Source organism: Eurypyga helias, unplaced genomic scaffold (genome assembly GCF_000690775.1).
Source record: "Eurypyga helias isolate BGI_N326 unplaced genomic scaffold, ASM69077v1 scaffold40193, whole genome shotgun sequence".
NCBI classification, from domain to species: domain Eukaryota; kingdom Metazoa; phylum Chordata; class Aves; order Eurypygiformes; family Eurypygidae; genus Eurypyga; species Eurypyga helias.
The window spans coordinates 8,203-31,609 of NW_010241360.1; the positions used below are offsets into that span (position 1 = coordinate 8,203).

The 23,407-nt window shown below is 43.8% G+C and overlaps 1 protein-coding gene across 1 annotated transcript; it reads left to right on the plus strand.

Annotated features, from left to right (window-relative positions):
- Positions 1-850: 850 nt before the first annotated feature.
- Positions 851-23,178, plus strand: LOC104507442 (general transcription factor IIE subunit 1-like; the record flags this gene model as incomplete). The annotated part of the gene is made up of 2 exons (XM_010148723.1): positions 851-1,325; positions 23,118-23,178. Coding segments are annotated over exons 1-2 (509 nt in total), but the record flags the coding sequence as incomplete, so codon positions are not given.
- Positions 23,179-23,407: the final 229 nt, after the last annotated feature.

The following is a 23,407-nucleotide window of genomic DNA, read 5'->3' on the forward strand; positions in this document are numbered from 1 at the left end:
GAATACTTTTTTATGTTTAAACACATCATCTCTTCATGTTCATCAAGTCTTGATTTCTACTTTATTTATTGTGCTATATTATCTGTGGGTTTCTAAGGCCTGAACATGAGACACTTTAAATGAAGGATGAGTCCTTTGGAATGACCTATTTTCTCATTGGAGGTCAAGGCTAAAGCAGTCTGTGATGTCAGAGTTGGTAGTGCTAACAGTTTTCATGCTGTAGACCGTTCACTAATGTCTGCTTATCAGAAAGTAAGGAAAAAAGTCTGTCTGTTCTCACTGTGCAGAGCAGGCAGCCTTTGCTTGAATGCGTACCAGTCTGTACTAGCAAGCTGTCTATTACTAGCAATACCTCTGCCCAGTGATGGCTGTGGAGGGGATGCAGGCAGGGCTACTTACGATGTGGCCAGATGACATCAACTGGAGCTGTAAGACTGCTTCACTCTGGGGCTGTCTTGGAACCTTTCTTGCCGTAGCCTTTTTCTACTTCTCCCAGACTGCAAGTCTCAGTTGATGATGAAGCTGTCTCCTGGAGCTCAGCTTCGAGACAGCTTTCTTATTCCAGTTCTATTGGCTGTGACTGAGTAGAAATGAAACCTGCTGTATGTTATGGTACCAATTTCTTGTTCACTTTTTTAAGTTTTCTGTCATTTTGTGTTGAATGAGAGGTTCCATTTCTTAATTCTCCATCTGTAGCATTGGCATTATTAACACCTAAGGAGACAGTACAGGGCCTGGGAAAGAGAAGTGGAAGCAGCCCATCCTTTTCTTACCTCTAAGTGAGACAAATCAAAACTTCTGAAGTCAAAAGACTAGCTAAGAATCCATCTTCCTTTTTGCATTACAGTATACATGAAGCTCAAGATCTGAACCTGCTATGACTGACCCAGACGTCCTCACTGAGGTCCCAGCAGCTCTCAAACGCCTTGCCAAATACGTGGTGCGTGGCTTTTATGGCATTGAACATGCTTTGGCTCTGGACATTCTCATCAGGAACCCCTGCGTGAAGGAAGAGGACATGTTAGAGCTGCTGAAGTTTGATAGGAAGCAGTTGCGAGCTGTCCTCAACACCCTCAAGGGCGACAAGTTCATCAAATGCAGGATGAGGGTAGAGACGGCTCCAGATGGCAAAACCACCCGTCACAACTACTACTTCATCAACTACCGCCTTCTGGTTAACGTGGTGAAGTACAAGCTGGACCACATGAGGCGGCGGATTGAGACGGATGAGAGAGACTCCACCAACCGCGCCTCTTTTAAATGCCCCATTTGCTTCAGCACTTTCACAGACTTGGAGGCCAACCAGCTCTTCGATCCCCGGACAGGTAAGAGTACAGGTAGCAGCCTGCTCTGGCTCTCTTCTTTGTCTCTAAGTGCTGGACTTGAAGGAAACAAGAGTCTTAGGAAAAAATAAATCCCTTGAGTTCAGCCTAGAGGGCACTGTCTTTCTGCAGGTGGTAAATATTTGAGCAGAATACCAAACCAGTGTATACAGACTTATACAGCCTGTACAGGCAAAGAGTGATGTTGGTAAAATGCTAGAGTGACGAGCAGTAGAGAAATGGAGATCTTACCACAATTGAAGGGTAAATAAGGCAGTCTGTCTGTGCTGGAAGCAGATGATTTTTCAGTATAACCTGGTCTGACCTGTAAACTGTACGATTTACTGGTGGTTTGCAGAGAGGGCATAGTTATAGTTCATTTTGGTATGCAAAAAATGTTCCATTTAGAGATGGTCATGCAAGGAGTGGGTTGTTACTGTTTAATTTTCTTCTAGCCAGTTCATTATGCTGCACAACCTTGTTTCCCCAGTGTAAAGCAGTTTCACAAAAGTTAAAAGAAATTAATTACAGACTTGTCTCTGGTTGGGAGTAAACAAGATTCTTTTTCAAGTGTGTGTCTCGGTGGAGGTGCATCTCATGCATATGAAATAAGAATCTCTTCTGGGTGCCATTGTCTACAGGGGCAGTCCAGACACTTTGTGTGCCTGTGGCAGGGAAGGAAAGGAAGAACACCTGCACCTGACAAGACCCTATTTTGCTTGTCTGAGCTGGGATTATTTTGGGAGGAAGGCAGGGAGCAGGGGTTGGGTGTTGGACTTCCACCTTCTGAATTAGTTTCTTATTAATTTTTCTTCTGAATCCTTTGTCCTGATCTTACTTTCCCAAAAAAAGAAAAAAGAGCTCTCCGAAACGTTGGAGTGGTGCTTTGTGTCAGTTATAATGAAAAAAAGAGCAAAAGTCAGGAGAGCTCTCCGAAACGTTGGAGTGGTGCTTTGTGTCAGTTATAATGAGAAACTGTACAAATTCACTGTGTAGTGACATTGAAGTGTTTAAACTAGGGTTACTGATGTCTAACCTGCTTTGCAGAAGGGCAGACACCCAACGAATGTTGTCTATGATTTTCCCTCTCTCCTGCCTCCAAAGATGAAGACCTGTGAAACTCTTTTTACTTCAACAACCATGAAAATGATAGTTGGTACGAGAGAAACAGGATCCACCAGGTCAAGTAGGAGTTCTTGCTGTCATCCAGCGCAGCTCTTCGGGTAGAGGTTGCTCTCTCATGGAGCCTCAAAACCAGCAGTGCCAGCAAAGATTTGCTGTACTCACCACTGAGCTCCCTACAGTCGTGATCATCGCTGGCAGCTACAGCTGTGGGTGTTGGGCTGAAGGGGAACAGTGCTTTTGCAGTTTGCTTCAGTGAGGAGAGAACAAACAGAGCGGGGAGTGTGAGACACTCGTCCCTAGGGGACCTGTCACACTTTGCAGGTGAATCTTCCCAGCCTGTGCGGGTGGGGAGTTCCAAGAGCAAAGACCTGGCTGTTGAGATGCAGAAGACAGCAGTAATGCGGGGATTCGCCTTCCACAGCGAGGCCTGTGCTCCAACACCTGATGAGTTCAACCAAGGGTTTGCTTGCAATACAGGCACTGGCTGTCTCCATGGTGCGAAATCATTCACTGACAGGCGGAGTGTTCTGCAGTTTTACCCGTGGAAGGAAAGGTTGAGTGCTGTTTTCCCAGCATTTCCACGCAGTTGGTTTCTCTCAGTGTTAATGCAAATAACAAGGTAGCCAGTTTACTTACACTTACTTGGGGTAAGAACATACCTTTCTAGAACTTGTGTGCTATGTTTCTCTTTATGTAACCCTTAAGTCAGTGATGGCTTCGTCAAGGTAGTGCATGGTGATACTGTTGTCTCTTAAGAGCTTTTATATGAAGTACCAGTTTGGATAGGGCTCTCCAGTTACTATTTAAGAAAGTCTCATGCTGTCTCCAAACCATGATAGCTGTTTTTTTTCCATTCTGGGTAAGTTAGTGGGCAATTTTGTTTGGGTTTTTGCTGTTTTGGTGGTTTTTTGTTTGTTTGTTTGTTTTTTTTTCAGTGAGAATGGCTGCTTTTTAGGGTGGTGCATTGTGTTTCTGCATAGGTTTCCTGCTCCTCTGGAATTCCATGTTAAAAAAAACTGAAACACCTTTGGGTCTCTCACAGGGGGAGCTTGTGAGGACAAGGCATGCAGAGGAACAAGGTTTATTAGGCAGTGAATAGCCATCCTTTTCCAAGGATGTCTTTAGCCCTTATCAGCGCTATGCATAAACCTCTCCTACTCGTTGAAACTCATGGCAGTGTAACTGCTGAAGGGTAGCTGAAAGCCACATGAATTTCAGTCACGGTTGACCTGAGCTGCTCCTGGACTGTAGCCATGTTGATAAAATTTTATGAATTAAAAGGCCTGCAGGGCCAAAGCCTCTTAGTCCCTGGAGCCGGTAGAGCATGGAAGTCCTCTGCACTCGTCTAGACCAAGCTGCACGTGAACTGGCGATCTGTTGTTAAAGGACATCCTGTCTCACTGCCTGCTTTTTGTCCTTGTCACTGGGACATGGGGATGGTTTAGATGTCTTGTGTTTTCTTCTGCTTCGCTTTCCTCTTCCCTAGTTACAGTTGAAATGCAAGCTGTGAACAATTGTTGTAGAGTGAAAGGGTTAGAAGGGAGGTTATTGCTCTTGCCCTTTTCAGTGATGGTGAGGAGGTTTCCAAAATCTCTCCAGGACCGCAGTGATTCTGTTGCAATTTGTGAACTAAGAGTGATTGTGAAGATCCTGTCCATACGCTGGATCTGTCATGCTCTTTAGTTTTTACCACAGCATCTGTGCCTGTCTCTCGGCTTTAGCAGAGGTCTGTTTCTTATAGGTTACCAGCTGTCAAATAGGAGGCTATTTTAGCTCTGTGCTTTACTCCATTTGTGAATAAGTTTAAAATAAGCTGAAGTATTTATTTTTTCATCAGAAGATGTGAGTATTGGTGTTTCTGGAAGGTGGAAATTTGTCTTCTTAGGGAAAATAATTGATAGTAAGAAGGGTATGTTTTCAAGGCACAGATATAAATGTGCTTTGGCTGCTGCTCATCCAATTAATTTGGAAAAATATTATTTTAAAGGTTAACAAGCTTGCCACTGAGGTAATTTTAAATGTAGACTTTAAATGATATAAATGTTACTTTGAGACTGTGATCCCTCTGTTTTTAGATGTGTTATGATTTTTGTCCATCCCTTTTTCTGCCAGTAAACATCCCAACCCAAAAAAGCTCTGAAAACTTACTGTGCTGTCAAAAGTTGAACAAGTACTGTCTGGTACTTGTAGGAAGTTCAAGGACAGGAATCATGTAACTTTAAACAAACTGTGAAATCGTAGAAGTCTAGGTGACAAAAATACCAGAGTTTTGGTGCTTCTTCAGCTTCCAAAGGGATCATTTGAAAAATGGAAAGAAACACGTATTGGAGGAGTCACTGGGTTGTATGACCAGTGAGTGCCTGCCAGCTCTAAGCATGGCATGCCCAAGCCAGTGGTCTTAGCCCCCTCTGTTCGGAATGAGGAGCTTGAACAGTCTCCAGATAGCACACTTTCTCCTTCCTCAGTGGCAGGTTTTACTGTGGCCTCCAAAGAAGCAGCATCAGTAACTTCTGCTTTGAGAGGCCAACACCTTGGACACAGCGTGCTTTTATTTCGGAAAAGTTTTCTGTGGAGACTTGGCAGCGAAGCTGAGAAGAACTTTCTGATTCAGGAGATCAGAGGTTTGTGGTTGGCCTATTGACCTGGCAGTGCCTTTGACGGGCGTTGGTGCGGGCTGGGTTGTTACAGGCTGAGCGGGCAGTTCTTACCTGCTTTTGTGAGTGCTTTGAGGTCTGCAGAAAGAAAACCACTAATGCTGTATGAATGAAAAGTGTCCCTTCTAACCTCGTGTTTCACATGGGATGACTGAGAAAGGAAAAAGATTGTAGCTTTCCTGGAAGATCCTAATATAAGCGCTTGAAATAGGGATCATTGCCTTTCACTTGTGCCATCGTCTGCTGCCTACCTGTTCTCTGACGCTTCATCGCTCCGTGCTCTGCGTGCTAGCAATTGCCTGCGGCTGCCTTGTGATGCAGCCTCGTGCAGCTGGAAAGCTGCAGCTGTTCCCTTCTACAGGGTAAGGGCTATCTCTTGGGGCAGGGATGTACAAGAAAGAGTTTGACAGAGTAGCAGTAAGAAAAGCCGGACGTTAGGCGCATACTGTGAGTAACACTGCTGAACTCTCTGTTCCCAGACATGGGCTTGACAGTGGACACAAGGGACACTGGTTTCTCCTAGAGATAGGATGTCCATCTGGCTCTTACGCAGACCCATGGGAAGAATTTATTTCTCTGTACTTTTAAATGTAGAAACTACAGAAATTCCGTTACTGTAGGCCTATTCCTGGAATTGCAGAGCCATCTAAACAGCTCGATGCCATCTTGTGGATTGGATCTTTAAAAGAACAATTCTTGGAGAATTACATGCCTGTAATTCTCCAATGAGAGTCCATTGCGTGAAGAGGGGGAGGACAGGCAGAGCTGCGTGGTCTGTCCCGGCAGAGGGAGCTGTCTTCTTGTCTCTATACAGAGCAGCTGGGGTTGGCTGACTCCTGGATGCCACAACACGGGAAATTATGGTCATGGATAGGTGTTCTGTAGCGTGATTAATTTGGTCTGGTTGGGGAAGTTCTCTCTGATGTATCCTCATATCCTAATCATATTTGTAAATCTAGTGTAGTGTTGGAGTTGGCTGTCAAATTCAAGGTCAATGGGAAAGAAAGTATGTGACTAGAAACCGCAAAAGGGAGAGTGGGGTTGAAGTGAAGGAGCGACAGAAAGAAGATCCCAGGGGGCATCGCAGTGTCTGTTATTTAGCCCTGGACTTCCGTAGGTATTCCAGGTACCAAACTGTATCAGGATACAGACTAGCGCAGCAAGCAAAAGTTGATGTTAGAAAGAAAATAGAAGGCTAGGCAAAGTGGTTTTTCCTCTGTTCTCTTCTACCTTTGCAATATAATTTTTATCTAGTCTTGCCTTTCTTTCACTTCTGTTACTGTGAAGAAAAATTTGATACTAACAGTATATTGCAATCACAGTTGGTCTCTCTTACGTACATCTATACAGCAAGTGCCCTCACCAGAACGTTCAGTTAGATAAGACATGAATAATAGTGGAAAGAAAAAGATGAAGATAAGTGGATAACGTGGATCCGGAAGATGAGGCTGTTGAGATGTACTTAATTGCAGTTGTAATCACCGGAGCCTTTTGTTGTTATTGGAAATCATAGCTGCTAATTACTTGTCTCATCTTTGCCCTCCCACAGTTTGCTCTTGGTTTGGTGAATGATTTTGGATATAGCTTGTCTTACTGTTCCTGAAGACGCGCTGTAATAGTAACAAACTGCGCATCTAGGTCCCTTCTTTATTCTGTGTGCCGATAGGAAATTTGATCTGGGAAGAACGGGTTGAAGGTGGCAATATCATAGAATCATAGAATGGTTAGGGTTGGAAGGGACCTTAAAGATCATCTCGTTCCATCCCCCCTGCCCTGGGCAGGGACACCTTGCACTAGACCAGGTTGCTCAAAGTCACATCCAGTCTGGCCTTGAAGACATCCAGGGATGGGGCATCCACAGCTTCTCTGGGCAACCTGTTCCAGTGCCTCACCACCCTCTCTGTGAAGAATTTCTTCCTGATATCTAATCTAAACCTCCCCACTTTCAATTTAAACCCGTTACCCCTTGTCCTGTCACTACAGGCCCTTGTAAAAAGTACCCCCCAGCATCCTTGTCGCCCCTTCAGGTACTGGAAAGCTGCAATGAGGTCTCCTCGGAGCCTCCTCTTCTCCAGGCTGAACAAGCCCAGTTCTCGCAGCCTTTCGTCATAGGAGAGGTGCTCCAGCCCTCTGAGCATCTTCGTGGCCCTCCTCTGGACTCAGTTTTACAGAAGGGAAGACACCACCTTGAATTTCAGTTTAACCGCACTCACTTCACTGTCAGCCTCTCACATGTCATTTGTGTCCTTCCTGACAGAATTACACATACCGTGTTCAGAGGCTGGGTTTCTGTACCTGTCACAAGGCACCTTATATCACCTTCGGGCAGCCTGTATGTAGCTGAGTGTCTGTATGGTTTGGACCCTGTTACTGAGATTAGAAATATGGCTAGTCTTTGATTTTCACCCTCCCCGCCCCAACCTTTGTCTTATGTGTTGACTTCTAGAGCTACTGCCTTTTCTTCTGAGTGCTCAGCTTCTCACTTCATCCCCAGCCAGCTACGCAGAACACATCTGCCTTCTCTTCTTGTTTTGCATTTCCACTTCCTCAGGCAAGTTCTACGCTAGCTTCAAATCTTCCTCATCCGATTCAAATTACTTTTGAACCTGCCCTATCTGTTTTGGTGGTTTTTTTTTTTTCTTATGCTTCCCCTTCTCCCTGTTTTTATGACTTTTCTTGCGGAACTCTTGTGTCCGTTTCTGGTACATTTCTTTTTGTGTTCTGTCCCTTCCAGCCCTTAGTAAAAATAAATCACTTAGAGGCATTTATTTGATACATGCACACTATGCAATCTATAGTTGGTCTTCATGCTGTGGATTCTCATCCTTCAGGTTCAATGATTTTCAGAACAGGCATTCTGGATAGCTTTGTCTGCCTTATACTGCCATGCATGTGCTGCTATATGATATTAGTACTACAACAGTTTGCAGCTTTTCACCAGCCAAAATCAGGACTTAAAAAGTCCTTCTGTAAATTGGCATACCAGAAACTTCCCTTGAAAAAGAAAGGATTCAGAGCAATTCTCTTTTGAACAACTGCAAGTTCTGTGAAGGTTTTTTTTTTTTTAATCAGTGTTAGCTTTCCAAGTGTATGTAAACCCATCAGCTTGCTTTTTCTTGACTTTACAGGCACATTTTGTTTGTCTGTGCTGCCACTGAGAGCTTTTGGCAAACACCAACAGAAGGAAACTGCCCATGCTCTGCTTAGTTTCTCTGTTTCTATTCAAATTCCTGGCAAAAGCTCCAAGAGTATTCCTGTCAGCTTTACTCTGCTTCAGCTTGATAAGACCTGGAGCCACAGGGAACAGAAAACTGAGAAAAACATATCAGAGTTAATGCATGTTTTTCTAAAAGTAAGAATACTCTTCAGAATGGCTTACCGGGGATGTGTGGGTTACATCTGTAACTGGAACTCATTCCCTACAGGTTGGATGTCTGAAATGTAACCACCTAGTCTAACCATGGACTGTGGAGAAGTAGGTGTAGGTGGTGTTAGAGCCCGTGCTACGTAGAACGTCAGACCGGAGGATTATAGGTCACTGGAGTAACTATGGAAAGCTGTTGCCTATAGAGTGCTGGCTGGTCACTTCCCTGTATTCCACATCGACCTCTGGCTGGTGTGCTGTGTCTCTTAAAGAAGAGTATCTGATAGATGCATGCCCTGACTTACAGTATTGATACCTTTTTTTTTTTTTGGTCTGGAAAGGACATTTTATTATTAGAAGTGCAGGGAATAATTGCCCTTCAAGTAAAGGTTATCACTAACTTTTCTCTTGGCTTGGCAAATTGAAATAGATAACAGCAAGAAGATCTCTGTAAGATCTGTGAATATTGCTAAGCCATTTGCAGCGATGAAAGCTGGACCGCAGCATTCCTATCTCTTGCTCTAGTAACTTGCTCTTCTTTAGAAACTGCATCCTTGGTAATACTGCTTGCAAAGTGTGTCATCCTTTTAGGCACGGGTATCTGTAAGTCGGATCAGGAGCTCGCATAGAATCCTGTTTACTTGTGTTGCAGTCTCTGTTGTTGGGTGCAATTTGAGGCTCTAGTACCTTGACTCAGTTGGTATTTTGGCAGAGCCTTCTTAGTTGAAGTTTAAAAAGCAATAATCTTTTAATTCCTAATGAGCTTCCTTTGAATATTCCCTTTGTCCAGTTGAATCTTTCTCTGCTTACTGTCTGTCTTCCACAGCAGGACAGAAGGAAGAACTTTGTCAACTCAGAGCTGCTGAGGTTGTGTGTATGAGCTGGAGCATAAATAGCTCCTACTGAGAAGAGGAAAGGATTCCTCTCTTCTTTTCCAATTTTCTACTGAATATGTATTAAATCATCTGGCGCTTCTGAACGATCAATAACTCTATGTGTGTCTCATGCAGTCCACTTCTGGAATTTTTAATTTACCTTCTCAGGAGAAATGTCTTTAGATGCTCAAAAATTCTGTTACAGTATTTTTAATTTAGTTGGGCTAAAAATGGTCTGCACACTGAGATGAATGAGCAACTCGCTGTTCCTCTAGATAATACAAAGTTGTTCTGAAGATGCCTTTTTTTTTTTCTTTCTTTTAAAGACATAACATGTTAAATTGCTCCCCTTCTCTAATTGCAAAGCCAGGTCAGCTGAAAGGGGAAACTGTCGCACGAGATGTAGATTAACGCTATTGTGAAATGCAGAAGCAAATTTGGTTGTTATGCTTTGAATCTTCTGGAGCTTGCTACCTAACCTACACCCTAGGAAGAAATACGTGTAGGTAATTCCACATACATATTGCAGGCTGTGGTCAAGCTGCTGTTTCACAGCTGAGTTACAGCACCTCTGTGCTCTCAGAGCACCTTGCCTGCCTCAGTCCCCCTGGCAGAGCTTAGATAGCGCCCCTGGCAGGGGGGCTGTCAGTAAGAAGTTAGAGGTTAGTGCGTCCACCCTGTACAGAAATACGTTTTCCAGCGCACACTGCAGGTCAGGCATGGTGCTGACCCCTTGTCAGTGTTGCCTGATGCGTGCTGAAATGGCACAGAAAATGGTCGTCAAAAATGGGAAGTAACAGTGAAATGTAATAGAAAATGTAAATGCATCTGAGAATCCTTCGTGAGTCTATAAATAAACGTTATAAGATTGAGAAATAAGTGGTAACAGGGGCTTTATCATGAAATGCTCCATTACATAGATTCAATCAGCTTCAAGTGTTCGCAAGTTGTGGAGGGTGAAGTGGAAAGGCAAAGTATCTGTGGTCATTGCTAGTTCTTCAAGAGAGAGTGCTTGACTTGGGGGTGATTATTTCCAGTTTTCTGCACGTACCTCTCGGATGCACCAGAGATGTGTCAGTCTGTCTTCTGTGTGGAGACACGCAGCAGAAACTTCTTGCCCATCTACCGCTGTGTTCTGAAGGAGTCTTTCGGGAGCCCTGCACAAAATGTGATTGAAACAAGTAGAGGTAGAAGTCCTGTCAACATTTCTAAGCTGTACACAACCCTGGAAGACAAAAGGAAGATTCCTGAAATGGTTTGCTGAAGCCAATTTATGGTTACGAGGAGTTCTGATTCACTTGGTTTGAATGTTTGGAGCTTTATAGTAATTTTTTGAGGATGAAAAGTAGGTCCTTTACAGACAGAAGTAGAAATTGCAACATCTTGCAAGGTAAGACGTGATACCTTACCTTGCAAGGTGAAGCGTTCCAAGTTCAGTTGCTGCTTGCTGAAGGAAGATGCCTTCTCAGGCAGGCCTAACTTTCAGTATGTCCAGGGAACTAGTCTGTTCTTTGAAATTGTTTTCAATGCCTGAATTTGAGAGCCACCTGCCAAAAAGCGGTTGTGGCAGAAGAATGAAGTTTCTTACTCTTGAGGGTGGGAAGACAAGGGGAGATTGTCTTTCTCTTGCCAGTCTGGTACAATGTTTTTAGGTTGGTGTGGGTGGTTGATTTTGGGTGGGGTGTGCATTTTCATTTGGTGATTTTTTTTTTTTTCTTGGTGGGTTGGGTTTGGGTTTTTTTCCATTTTGCTTTTCACCATTTAAAGGCATGAATTCATTTTTTTATGTGTTGAAAGAAGGTCAGAGTTGGTCCCTGTTGCCACTGAATTCTGTGCTCTGGAGGTGTGTGTTTGAGCCTTGACGTGTGGGTATGGACCGACACTCTTTTTTGCGGATCGGTTGCATTGTCTGAAAAATGAGTGACTTCCCCTCTGGCAGCGTTCGGGCTGTTCTTTCTGTTGTCATCGCAGTTCAGACTGGTTTCCCAGTTTACCCAGAACTATCAGTTGCGTGAGGGAGTGAGAAACATGGGGTTTCTGTAGCGAGCTGGTCACTGATGATCAGGGGCTGCAATGAGGATGGTTTCTGCTGGCCAGTTTTCAAAATAGCCGAGTATGGTGAGGACAGAGTTCCTCGCAGGAATGTGCCAAGTGAAACTGCCCTAATGGAAATGCTTCGTAGCTGGTGGTAACGCTCTCCCCCCGCGTGCCAAACATACCCTTCTTGCAGTTGCCATCCGCACGTGCTCTGCCAGCACACAGAATCTGTTTCATTTACAAGAATAAGGACCCTTTGTCTTCCTTCTTCCTGCAAGGTTCTTAAATGTGCTAGCTGGGTTTGGGGTTACCAACAGCAATCTCAAATTCAGAGGCACATTGAAGTTAATTTTTATCAAAAGTTGCTGGTTCCTTCTTCCTTGTGTGACCTTTTGGTACAAGACATTAAACAGCTGGTTTTCCAAAAGTGTGGCCAACGGCAGTGCAGCTGTGTGCATGGCAGTGTTGGAGATAAAGGTGATGGCAGTAGAGGGTATGGGGAAGCGTAACGTGGCCTGATACGCATGCCTGTGGCAAAACAAGTGCGAATTCTTCTAGGGCCCTTCCTCGCCCACGGGTTGTATGTCGGTCGTCATTGCTGTCTTTGATCAGAAGTGCAGAAAGCCTGGTGTATATCTAAAACTTCCAGAACGGAAAGGGAGAACCGGCAGTATACGCTAGCGTTGAGCAGGTTTGTATTGAAAATATTTGAAGGGACCAAAGTGTTCTGCAAGCTGTGGTGCTCATTCTGTTCCTTTCTAAGCATGTTTTCTGAGAAATAGGTGCAACTGGGAATGCGTGTGGGTAATGTAATCGTTGCTTGCTTTGGTTTCTTGAGTCCTATTACAAAACAAAGCCCCAAATAAGGTAAGGTTTGTATTGTTAAGCATGCTGCTAAATCAGTTATCCATGATGAACATTAAAATTCCTGTCTGAATTTGTTCGAAGTTTGATACTAGAGCCTGTAACTTCTTACCAATACTAACCTATCGTTGTCAAATAGTGTAAAATTCTTAATTTCTGTTCCTAAAATAAAAACCTCTCAACTCCACTTCCATCAGTATAGAGTTGCTCCTAAATATGTATTTTCGCTGTATTTTTCAGTCTTGCTTTAACCACTGTAGATTCAATACACCTCTCGTCACTGACTTCAGGAGAATGTTTTGCAGTGTAGAAGATTCTACCTGGACAACTTTGTCCTGCTGCACGAGACTTTCATGTTTCACTTTTGCAAATAATCATCTTTCTGCGTTGTCCCCTGCAACCAGGGCCTGAAATTGCACCGAAAGAACAAAATTATGCTAAGGTTCTTCATATTGACTTCATGTGCTCCCTGGGAGTGTCGGGCTCAGTATCTTCTTTTCTCCTGTCATATATTAGATTATTAGTCTGTCTGCTTCTTACTCATTCTAATTGTACTTCTCCTTTTTAATTAAAATGCTATTCCCCTGCCCATGCTCTCTAAAAAGGGGCAGAGAAGTATTTTTCTGTTTCTACCACGGAAAGAAGCATTTGATGGAATGTTTAGTCTGTGAAGGTCTCTACAGGTAACAGAAATAGTTAATATTTAAAGAAAGAAATTTTATCGAGCCATATTGGCTATGCAGATAAGAGAATTAATGATCTTGCTTGCTGGAGGATCAAGCGTTCTTGTCATCTAGAGGTAACAAGCTTTTTGGCTTGAAAAATGTGAGATTTGAGGAGGAGGAAAGAGGAGGATGAAAACGGAGAGATTAGGGGATGGCAAGGGCAAGACAATATTCATTTCGTAGATAAGTGAACAGTCCGCCTTCCACCTAACCTGGTCTTCGGGGAGAGGCAACAACAGCAAGAGGCATGAAAACTACGTGGTGAAGATTTACATTTCAAAAGGGTTGGCAAGGCTTTTAATTCCCTCCGCCCGGGATGGCCGGGAAAGGCATTTCGTCAGAACACAGCATCCTGTCTTCAGTGATTAAAGGAAATCTGGGTGTTGGAAGGGAATAGGCAGCTGCTTTGGCAGAACAGGAGGAAGCTCAATAATACCAAATCACCTCGATAAAGCCAGACTAAAATTGCATCATGGAAGAATTTTCCCTCTTTGCAAAGATTTTCTTCCTCCTGGGCTGTTTATTCGTACTCTCCTGCTTGTTCCTGGGGACTTAACTGCGGCGAACAGGAGTCCTTTGGTCACGCTTACAGGTGGAGCCATGGCAGGCTGTCTTTTCTCTATTGCCTTAGCCTGAAAAGGTGTGATCCGGCTTACTGGGTTCAGGCTAAACTACTCCTGCAAACAATCTTATTGGCAAGCAGATAAACGCATTTAGCCATTTTACTGTGCGACAAGTATATAAACACTAAAGTTGGCGATTATGGGAAAATTTGAATACTGTGGTTTTAAGTTGCAAAGAGAAGGTGAGCAACTTCGTAATTCACTGGACTTGAGAGACACGAGACCTGCTTTTCAATTTCCATAATAATTGCACTGAGCTGGTGCAACTGATGCAAAAGCTTGTCTGCCCTCAAACCTTAAAAGAAGCAGATGTGGGATCTTGGAGTGAGTGGAAGACAAAGATGTGACTTGAACTCAAAAGACAAAGGATTAGGTAATTTGTGATGCTTCACTCAACCTGAAAAGGATAGATGGCAGTCTAGGTGGTTCTCCCTGCTTTTTGACCAAGATCAGAGGAATGTATGATTATTGTTGCAAACAGACCACATCAATTTTAAAACCAAACAAACAAAACGCCCACTTTTTTCATGGGAGAAGTCAGTAACGGTCGTGATTAAATTGGCTGATGTGCATGTGTCGAGCTGTTTGCTATCTCCCAAATATTTTTGCGATAACTGAATACTGAGTGTCAAGACCCAATGTCAAGACACCTCCCATGCTCTGGGGAAAAGGACCTTGGATTCCCAGTGGAAAACAGGATGACCAGGAGCCAACAGTATGCCCTCACGGCCAAGAAGGCCAGTGGCATCCTGGGGTGCTTAAGAAGAGTGTGGCCAGCAGATCAAGGGAGGTTCTCCTCCCCCTCTGCTCTGGTGAGGCCTCCCCTGGAGTGCTGTGTCCAGTTCTGGGCTCCTCAGCTCAACAAGGACAAGGAGCTACTGGAGAGGGCCCAGCGCAGGGCCACTGAGATGATGAAGGGGCTGAGGGACCTTCCACGTGAGGAAAGGCTGGGAGAGCTGGATCTGTTCAGCTTGGAGAAGTGGAGGCTGAGGGGGATCTTATCAGTGCTTATCCATATCTAAAGGGGGGGTGTCAGGAGGATGGGGCCAGGCTCTTCTCAGTGGTGTCCAGTGACAGGACTGGGGACAGTGGCCATAAACTGGGAAACAGAAGGTTCAACCTGACCATGAGGAAACCCTTCTTCCCTGTGAGGGTGACATGCCCAGAGACAGTGTGGAGTCTCCTTCCCTGGAGACTTTCCAAAGCCGCCTGGACTTGCTCCTGTGTGATCTACTCCAGGGGATCCTGCTCTGGCAGGGGTGTTGGACTAGATGGTCTCTAGAGGTCCCTTCCAACCCCTTCCACTCTGTGAATCTGTGTAAGACTGGCATGTTTTTGCAGGGCAATGAGTTCCTCACTCCTGACTGTAGTGCTTCCTCTTGGCCAAGGGTCTTGTCACTGGTACATCCTTTGGTGTTTCATCTTAATCTGTAGGGAGCTGAAAGTTAATGGCCCACAAAAGCAGTAACTTGTAAAGCAGACAGGAACTTGCTGCTCTCCAGCATGAAGGCTGTTTTGCTCCTCAGCAGTTCAGTATTTGCTTCCACAATGGAATCCTAATCGCCATCTGAATCTGTAGTATTCATTCAGGAGTTTGAGTGTTTAAGGATTTGGCACCTTGTGCATTGTCAAGACTGCAGTGGTTACAGCCTAACGCACGGACAAACAGTTTCAGCTGTGGGACGGGAGAAGATGTGGCTGAGCCTGAGCTTGACCCACATCCGCATCAGCAGGCAAGGTTTGCATCCTCCTGAATGTTCATCGGTGACTTTGGTATTTAGGTACCACAGCAGAAACTTGCAGGTTGGCGCACGGGGCGTGAGCTCTAGAGATCCCTCCTTCTGCCACACACTTGTGTGGCTTTGTGGCTTGGGCTCTTCATCTTCTAAATGGGAAATGTGTAGCACCTCTTCTTCACACTTGCTTGATTTGGCTGGTTGGACCAACACTTTTAGAAGCGGAATTTTTTCTTACCCTGTATTTTTTGCAAGTCTCCAATTTTGTGCAACTCTGAGCCTCTAGATCCCGCGTGAACAGGACTGACATGTCAGAAATACAAATGAGTCTCTGCTAGTCTACAGCACTCTTCCAAAATTTCACCTCTATAGTTCATATTTAACTAGAACACAGATTTATAAACAAGTGTTTACAGTTTTCTGAGGTTCTTCTGGATTTAAAGAGGCTTTCTTATCTTTGGCAAAAATGAATCATCTTTTAACCCTGCTCCTCCCTCTTCTGAGTACAGGTGATAGCACAAATTGAAGTTCATGGGTGCACTGCTGCTCTCTCAGCGATAAAGGAAAGGAATAAGAGCTTGTTTCTCTTAACCTCTTTTTATTTGAATTTTAATTTATTAGCTCACTTGTGTCAAATCTGGTAAAATACAAGTGAAATCCGTGCACAGTGCATTTCTGACAGCAAGATGGCAATTTACCTTGGGGTTGTGCCAGTTCCGCTTGCTCCGATAGAAGCGTTTGTGGTACGGAGCACGGGTGCGTACTTACGGAGAGGGAAAGCAAAAGCAAGTAAACAGCAGGAGGGGCCTTCTCTTTGAGACTCCCTGTGAGAGCCGAGAGATTGGCAATTAACATCCGCATGTTTGTTTATAATCAGTTCTGAAAGGAGCCTTAAGCCCCTGTAAGCTTCTGAAAAAAAGTCTTGGAAATCTGTGCCCGAGAATTCATTTACGTAGTTATTTTTTCAGATCAGTGCCTGTATCAGTATTTGTGCGACAAAAAAATTCAAATATGCATTTGCTGATGTATTTTTTGAGGCTGTATGAAGTGCCTTTCTTCCATGTAATGGCAGCATTTGCTTGCCGGTATCCTGTACAATTTCTTAGTGTCAAAACATTGATTCCTCGCCTTGTGATGCCTCTTCATTTAGGAACTGCTGTCAACTGTGATGCAAAATCCTTTAATGTACTTTGTGGTATGCTTTTTCTTTTCAGGTTATAGCAGTTAAAGCTCGGAATTTGGTTTCTTACTCAGAAGTTATCTTGTTTTAGAATGTCCCTAGTGGTATAGTCTCAAGCATGGGCTTGATCTTAAAAGTGCCCCAATATTGCAGTGTCTGCGCAGTGATGTGACGTACTGTTTCCATCCCTATTCTGCCAATCCTAAGGTGCCTTTAGAAGGCTCACAACAGCCTTCTGTAGGCAGTACAGAAGGTAAAGTGCTGGTATGTGTGAATAATATAAAAACAACGTGATGCTTTGGACTTGAGTAAACATCATAGTGTTGACTGCTGACAATTATTAATACAGTTTTTCATTCCAATTGTGTCTTCTGCCAAGGCTTTGCTGCCTTTTCCAATTTTGTCTCATTGGTACATTGCATATACAATTCTACAAACAGAATCTTCCATAGAAAGTATGAAATAGAAGTGACCTATGATAGACCCTTGAAACACCCTCTAAGGCTTACAGGGAACCATAATTTTTTTCCCCCTACAAAATGTTCTCCACCAGTTATGCAATCGTCTTCTCATGAATTTATCTGGGCTGTGTTTCTTCAGTTTGCTGATGAGCCTGTAAAACAGTTGAACACCCTCCCTTCTCCCAGTCAAAATAAATTGCTTCCCATTTTTCCCATTATCCTTTAGCTTCTCCAAAACTTAAGATTGGGCTCTTTCTTTTTTTTTTTTCCTCTTTAATCAGTCATATTCCTGCTCAGTTCCCTCCGTATGAGTAAATTCTGTTAACATGCTTCAGCCTCCAACGTCCAGTTTTCCTTGACTGTGTTACGAAGTGTACTCCCTAACTAAACGAGCAGTGCATGTCATCTCCCTTCCACCCTTCCACGAATCCTGGATGCCCACCACAGGGCTCGCTGCTGTCACAGTTGTCTCTGTGTTAGCTCAAGGTGAATGCTGCTCCTCGTTGGGCGGCAAGAGAGCAGATACTCTTCTTGGGAGAAGGAGGGAGGAGAAAAAGCCATCTGCAGCCGTCTCCAAAATGGGGTGCATGCAAAAACAATCCACTGGGGTGTATGATGACAATATTTTTTCTACCATTAATAAAATAAAAAAAAATTGTAAAACATTTTTTAGTCTTTATCGCATCCTATTTCTATATACGTTCTATAATGTACATTATATATCAGTACAGTAGTACATGGGTGTGATTTATAAGTAAGTATCCTTATATTGAGGGGGTGTGCTCAAATTTCTTACTGATGGGGTGTGCAGTCAAAAAAATTTGGAGAGCAAAGATCTGGAGCTTCAAATTTCTTCCATTCCTTTCCAGAGATTACTTCCAGTCCCTTGCCCAGTGACAGGTCTTTTTCATGGATGTTTGGTTTGGTTTGGTTTAATCCAGAGCATTATCATTTTATTATGTAAGGGTTAAATCGGACTCTGGATTCGTTTATAAATTTGAAAGGCAGTGTTTTGTGGTCTTTAGAAGACTTGCATTGCTTTTAATAAAGTACCTTCGTCTCTTGCTAACTGCTTTTGTCAAAACATCTGAGTGTTTCTTCTTGCTTCCACTGAAATCTTTTGTCTGGCTTTCCTTGACCCCAAAGTGAATCCTTTATAAATACTGAATACTTTGTTGTGAAATGGAGAGAGATTTCTCTCTCATCTGTGACCTGTATCACTGTATTTTTGTGAATCTCTTTGGATGTGCACCGGGGAGGCAGTGAACAGATTGAACGGGGATGGCTGTGACTTTTAAATGATGAACTAGCTGAAAGGTAATCCTTGAAGCACACTAGCTTTGTAGTGCTGTTGGTCGTCTTGTGCCCAAGGAGAATCGAGAGCATTTGGGTTTGGGATTGCAGTGATAAGAAGGGATTGTTTCTCTACCCGCATCCCCTTGAAAGCTCAGCAGCAAGTGATCGGAGCAGGTGCCGGCAGAGCCAGGTTATGTGGTTTGGGGTTTTGGTTTTTTTATTCTCTGTTCGCCTCATTTAGTCATAGCTCCAAGGCAAAACATCCCCTGGTCCCTGTGTGTTCAAATGGAACCAGAACACACAGTTCACAGTTGAAATTGCTTCATTCCCCAGATTGTTGTGAATGAGGCAAAATTAATTTGAAAATATTTAGGAAAGTCGGAGTTTTTTGTTAATAGGCAAGCTGATGTGGAAGTGTAGAGAGAGGATCTTGGGTTGTGTAAATAAGGGTAGACCCTTGATCTGAGGATGGAAGAGAAATTTTTGATGGGAACTCGCTCTGTAAAAAAGTATATTTAATACAAGAACAGAGAAGTACTCAGAATACAGATTTTTCAAAAATGCATACATTCCAGGAGGCAAGGTAGAGCCAAGAAGAAAATATATTGACATTGGACTCTGTAACAGTGATAGGCATGAAACAGGGCTGTACCGGCACTTTCTGGCTTTGACTGAAAAAGAGTGGATAATTGATACTCAAACATCAGTAAATTAGCAATGTTAAGGGAGATGTGCAACTTTATTTCTTACTTCTGCACATATGCATCTGACGGTATGCAAACGCCTTTTCTTCTCAAAAGAAATGCAACATACTGCTTTTCTGCAACTGAGTTTTCTACCTTCACACAGTGTGTGCTTCCACTGAATTGTATTTTCATGTATGATATTAAAATATGCTGGCATTTATTGGCAGCAAAGTTAAATTATTAAGAAGAACTAATAATTGTGTCAGAAGTGCTCTTCCCTAATGGTGATGACTGACAGTGTTACAGTGAGCTCTTGCAAAGTTGTGGACATATGTAAACGTAAGTTGCATGGATATGTATGTGATGTGTTCCTAATTGGAAATTACTTGGTGACGAACCTGGGAAGAGACTCTGAATTCAGGCTTCCAAACTCTCACCCTCAGAGACAACCTGAAAGGCTGGGGTGATGTTATTTTCTTTCTCAAGTCACTGTTTGAAACTGGAAAACTTTTCATCTGCCTGTGCTGCAAAAGCGCAAATGTAGGGTGGCCCTCTCTATTAGTTAATACTGCTGAAATAAAAATAAAATGCAGCTCAGGAAACTGATGCAGATAACTTCTCCTCTTTTGAAACCTTTAGGAAGGAAGCCAAAATCAGCCTCAACACTGGTTTTGTTTAAAAACGTGTCTTCAGGACCTTAGAAAATGTTCCAGTAAGGAGGAAGAGAGAATCCTCCCAAACGTGGCCATTGATACAAGACAAGGTATTCATCTTCCCTCACTTAATGCATTTGCAGACCAGACATGGACACCCATGGTCTGTAACGGAGCTCCTTTCTCTCTGCTGCCAGCAAAGGGAGCCCTGCAGACTGGTAGCACCTATGTTCCTGTCCTAAGTCCAGGGGAAAGAGCCCTCTGTAACTGTCATACGCACCATGTGAACGCCAGTGTCACTGTGACTCTGCAAGAGCTATTAAAATCTTAAAATTAAGCTCACATATGGTCTGGTGTATGTTAAACTTTCTTCTGTATAGAACAGTCCAGTTCAGGAGAGAGATAGAATTGTCCTACAAAAAATGGGTTTAGTTTTCATTAAGAAAATTATTTATTTAAAAAAAAAAAAACTGTCACGTGTTCTTAAAGTAGTTTTTACGCTAGTCATTATTATTCTACTGTGCTTTAATTTTGGTTTGTTAAATCCCAATCTTCCAGCAAACTGAGATCACAAATCTCTTGGCTCAGATTCTGCGCAGTGTTTTGAGCTTGAAGGTGGCTTTCGGTAACTTTCCTCATGTAAATTTTTGTCTTCGCCCCTGAAACTGCTTAAAAGTGCAAAGGACCAAAAATGTTACTGCTTTAGTTGGTTTAGTGGTGAGCATTTCATTGAATTCAAGCTGGAATTAGCTCTCTTCCAGGCAAGTTCACTTGAATCCGAAGGGCGAGTGTTGCCTTACAGCATACCTTGTAAGTGAGCGTGCTAGGGGCAGGAGAGAAGAATGTGAGTGAGCATCAAGAATTTCTCATAGGAATCGACCCCCAGTTTTCCATTCTTCATGCAGCCTGCATGTGTTGGAGACTGGGAAGACAGGACAGGAGCATCACAAGATGTTCAGTGCTGAGTTAGACATGAAATACTGTATTAAGGTAAAAGACACTGCTGTGACTTTCACTTAAAGAGGTTAAAGAGTCATAAGGGTAAGGCACCCATAAGAGTGTTTGCTGTGTGATCCCAGCCCTCGTGAGTTATTGAGCACAATATCACACTGGAACTAAGAGGAAGGAAGGGGAGAATGGATAATCTCATGTCCGTTCCGATGCTGGGAATTCCATTGTGCAGCATCAGAGAGATGTCCAGTCAGGGCTCCGGGCCACAGAGGGGTTTGGCATGATGGTCTTCAGCCTTCTTTCTTAGGGGAGAACTTTCTTAATAATTTTTGCTGCTGAGCAAAACAAAGTTGGCACGAGAGCATGCTGCTTCACTTCCAGATGGACGTGGTGGTGCAATTGCCGGTGTCCGAGCTGCCTGCAGAGTCCTCTGGGATGTTGACCTGGCCAAGTTTATCCTGCGGCCAGGGTATGTGTGCAGTACAGGCCTGAAGGCCAAGTGCTACACGCAGCACAGTGCAGAGGTGCAGCTGCTCAGGCTGTTGTGTGCGTCACTGTGTGCAGTAGCCTCCTGGTTAGGATCGCTGCAGCACGCAGCCGTTCAGACGGGACTGCCTGTGTTGTTCCTTCCTGCAGCAAGGGAAAGGTGTGTCACGCAGCTCTCCACAGACTGCTGTGCTTGCAAAAGGGCCCTGATCATTTGCAGTGATTCCAGTGTCTTCTAAAAGCGCCAGATTTTCTGTCTGTATGCACACTGTTGCATGGAGTTGGCATATTGGCCCAGTTCTTCCTGCACGGTTCTCGCACCACGGATGGGTTAGCGTCAGTAAGAGGTGCAGGGCTCCAGAGATGGCGTGCAGTTGGTACCCTTCAGTGACCACGAGCCTGGCTTACTGGCCTTCATCTTAAGTACAGTGGATAAACATGGCCCAAAATTGGCAATCTGTTGATTAAAATGTACAGAAGGAAGCCTAAAACAAGAGATAAAGCATTTGTTTGTGTGCCAGAACGATGATGCAGAACCAAGTTTTCCGAGGAAAGCTGCTGTTAGCAATCTTATTTATTAAACAGCCCACGGTGGTGGGAGGGAAGTTCTGTTTGAATTTTTCTTACTCGGTTGTCAATTTTATGTTTGTTGCGGCTTTAAAAATGTTATGTTTGTTTCTGCTTTGAAAAGTAGGTGCAAAGTAGGGAATGAGTACACAGTGGAAGATCTGCATTTCAGAATATGCTGAAGGCTAATTTCAGATACAGTGCAGGTCTAAAAGAGATAGCCCATTATCCTATTCCGAAGCAGGAGAAATTGAACCTCCATGGCTAGCGTATTCCAGTGCTGCATGATCTTCAGTTTTTCTAAATACCTTAACCCAAAGGTTTTTTACCCCAAATTGAAGCTGTGAGTAATCTTTTATGTGTATGTGTGAAACTGAAGACCATTTTCATTACTGTAACATCCTAAATATCCAAAATTTGCTGTTCCTCACCACGACTACCTTAACACTGACCAAGTGTGTCTTTCCAATGTGTTAAGCTGTGTCATTTTGTACCTTTGGGATCGTTACAGTCAGTCCCCACCCTCAAGTATGGGACCTGAAGCTGCACACGGTTTATCAGGAGAGAGATTCGCAGGGCAGAAGAAAGGAGGATAACATACTATTGTCTCAGGCTTTGTAGTTATTAATACACATAGCAGCCAGATTTACTGCTTTTGCAGCACAACACTGTTGGTTCCTGGTTTTGTCCTCTGTTGTAAATCATTTTTTTTGCACTGAGCTGACGAAACAGTTCTCCCTTTCTGGCTACTCCCCCTCCATACACCACCACCCCTCCCCCCAGCTCCTTTTCGTAAAAAAAACCAGCCTCCAGTGCAGTATTTTCTACCTATCTCTACTGAATTTCGTAATACTTATTCCAAATATTTCTCCATTTCGGATTGCAATCCTCTTCCCCCAAAGCATTTGTAACCCCTTCTGCCTTCTAAACTGAGCTAAATTCACAGAATTTAGTTGTCTGCCAGTCACTAGAAAATACTGGCGTCAGGGCCTCACTTCTTAGGGCTCTCCCAGCTGGACCAAATTATTGCTACCTACTGACTGAGAATATTTGCCATTTGTGCATCCCCCTTATTGCCAGTTCACCTTTAGCTTTTCTCCCTGCTCACAAGGACGTTTCGCAGGCCAGCCCAGCACCAGACTGCATGGCATCTAACAGCTGTCGCTTACGGGACAGTACCAAGAAGACAGAGCCGGGATCTTCGCAGTGGTGCCTAGAGGGAGGACAAGAGGTGATGGCTATAAATTGAAACGAGAGGTTCCAACCTGCTACAAGACCGGTCCACCGTGAGGAGGATGGTCAGTCAAGTGCAGCAGGTTGCCCAGAGAGGTTGTGTGACCTCCACCCTTGGAAGGTTTCAAGACATGACTGGGTCAAGTCATGAGCAGCCAGCTCTGATTGATTGCACTGGTTTGAGCAGGAGACTGGACTGGAGACCTGCTAAGGTCCTTTTATGTTTCTGTTCTTTCTCAGATCCCTCAGAGTTTCGCTCTTTGTGTTTGTCCTTCTTAGATTTGACGGTTCTTGTTCATATCCTGGAGACTGCTTTCGGCAGTTCCCTGTTTTCTGTGGGGTAATCACCAGATCTTGCTGACAGTAATCAGAGATGCGTAGTTCATGTCACCAGGTGCGCAAAGCTTGAGGCTCCACTTGATTTCTTTTTAAGTCTCTATTACAATGTGACATCAGTTTCCAAATATGTCATCGTCCACCTGCAGTTTGCTGGTGACAGCGGCACTCAGGAGGGGCATAGCCACAGTGACACCGTAGTTGTCACTGGATTAGAATCATAGAATCACAGA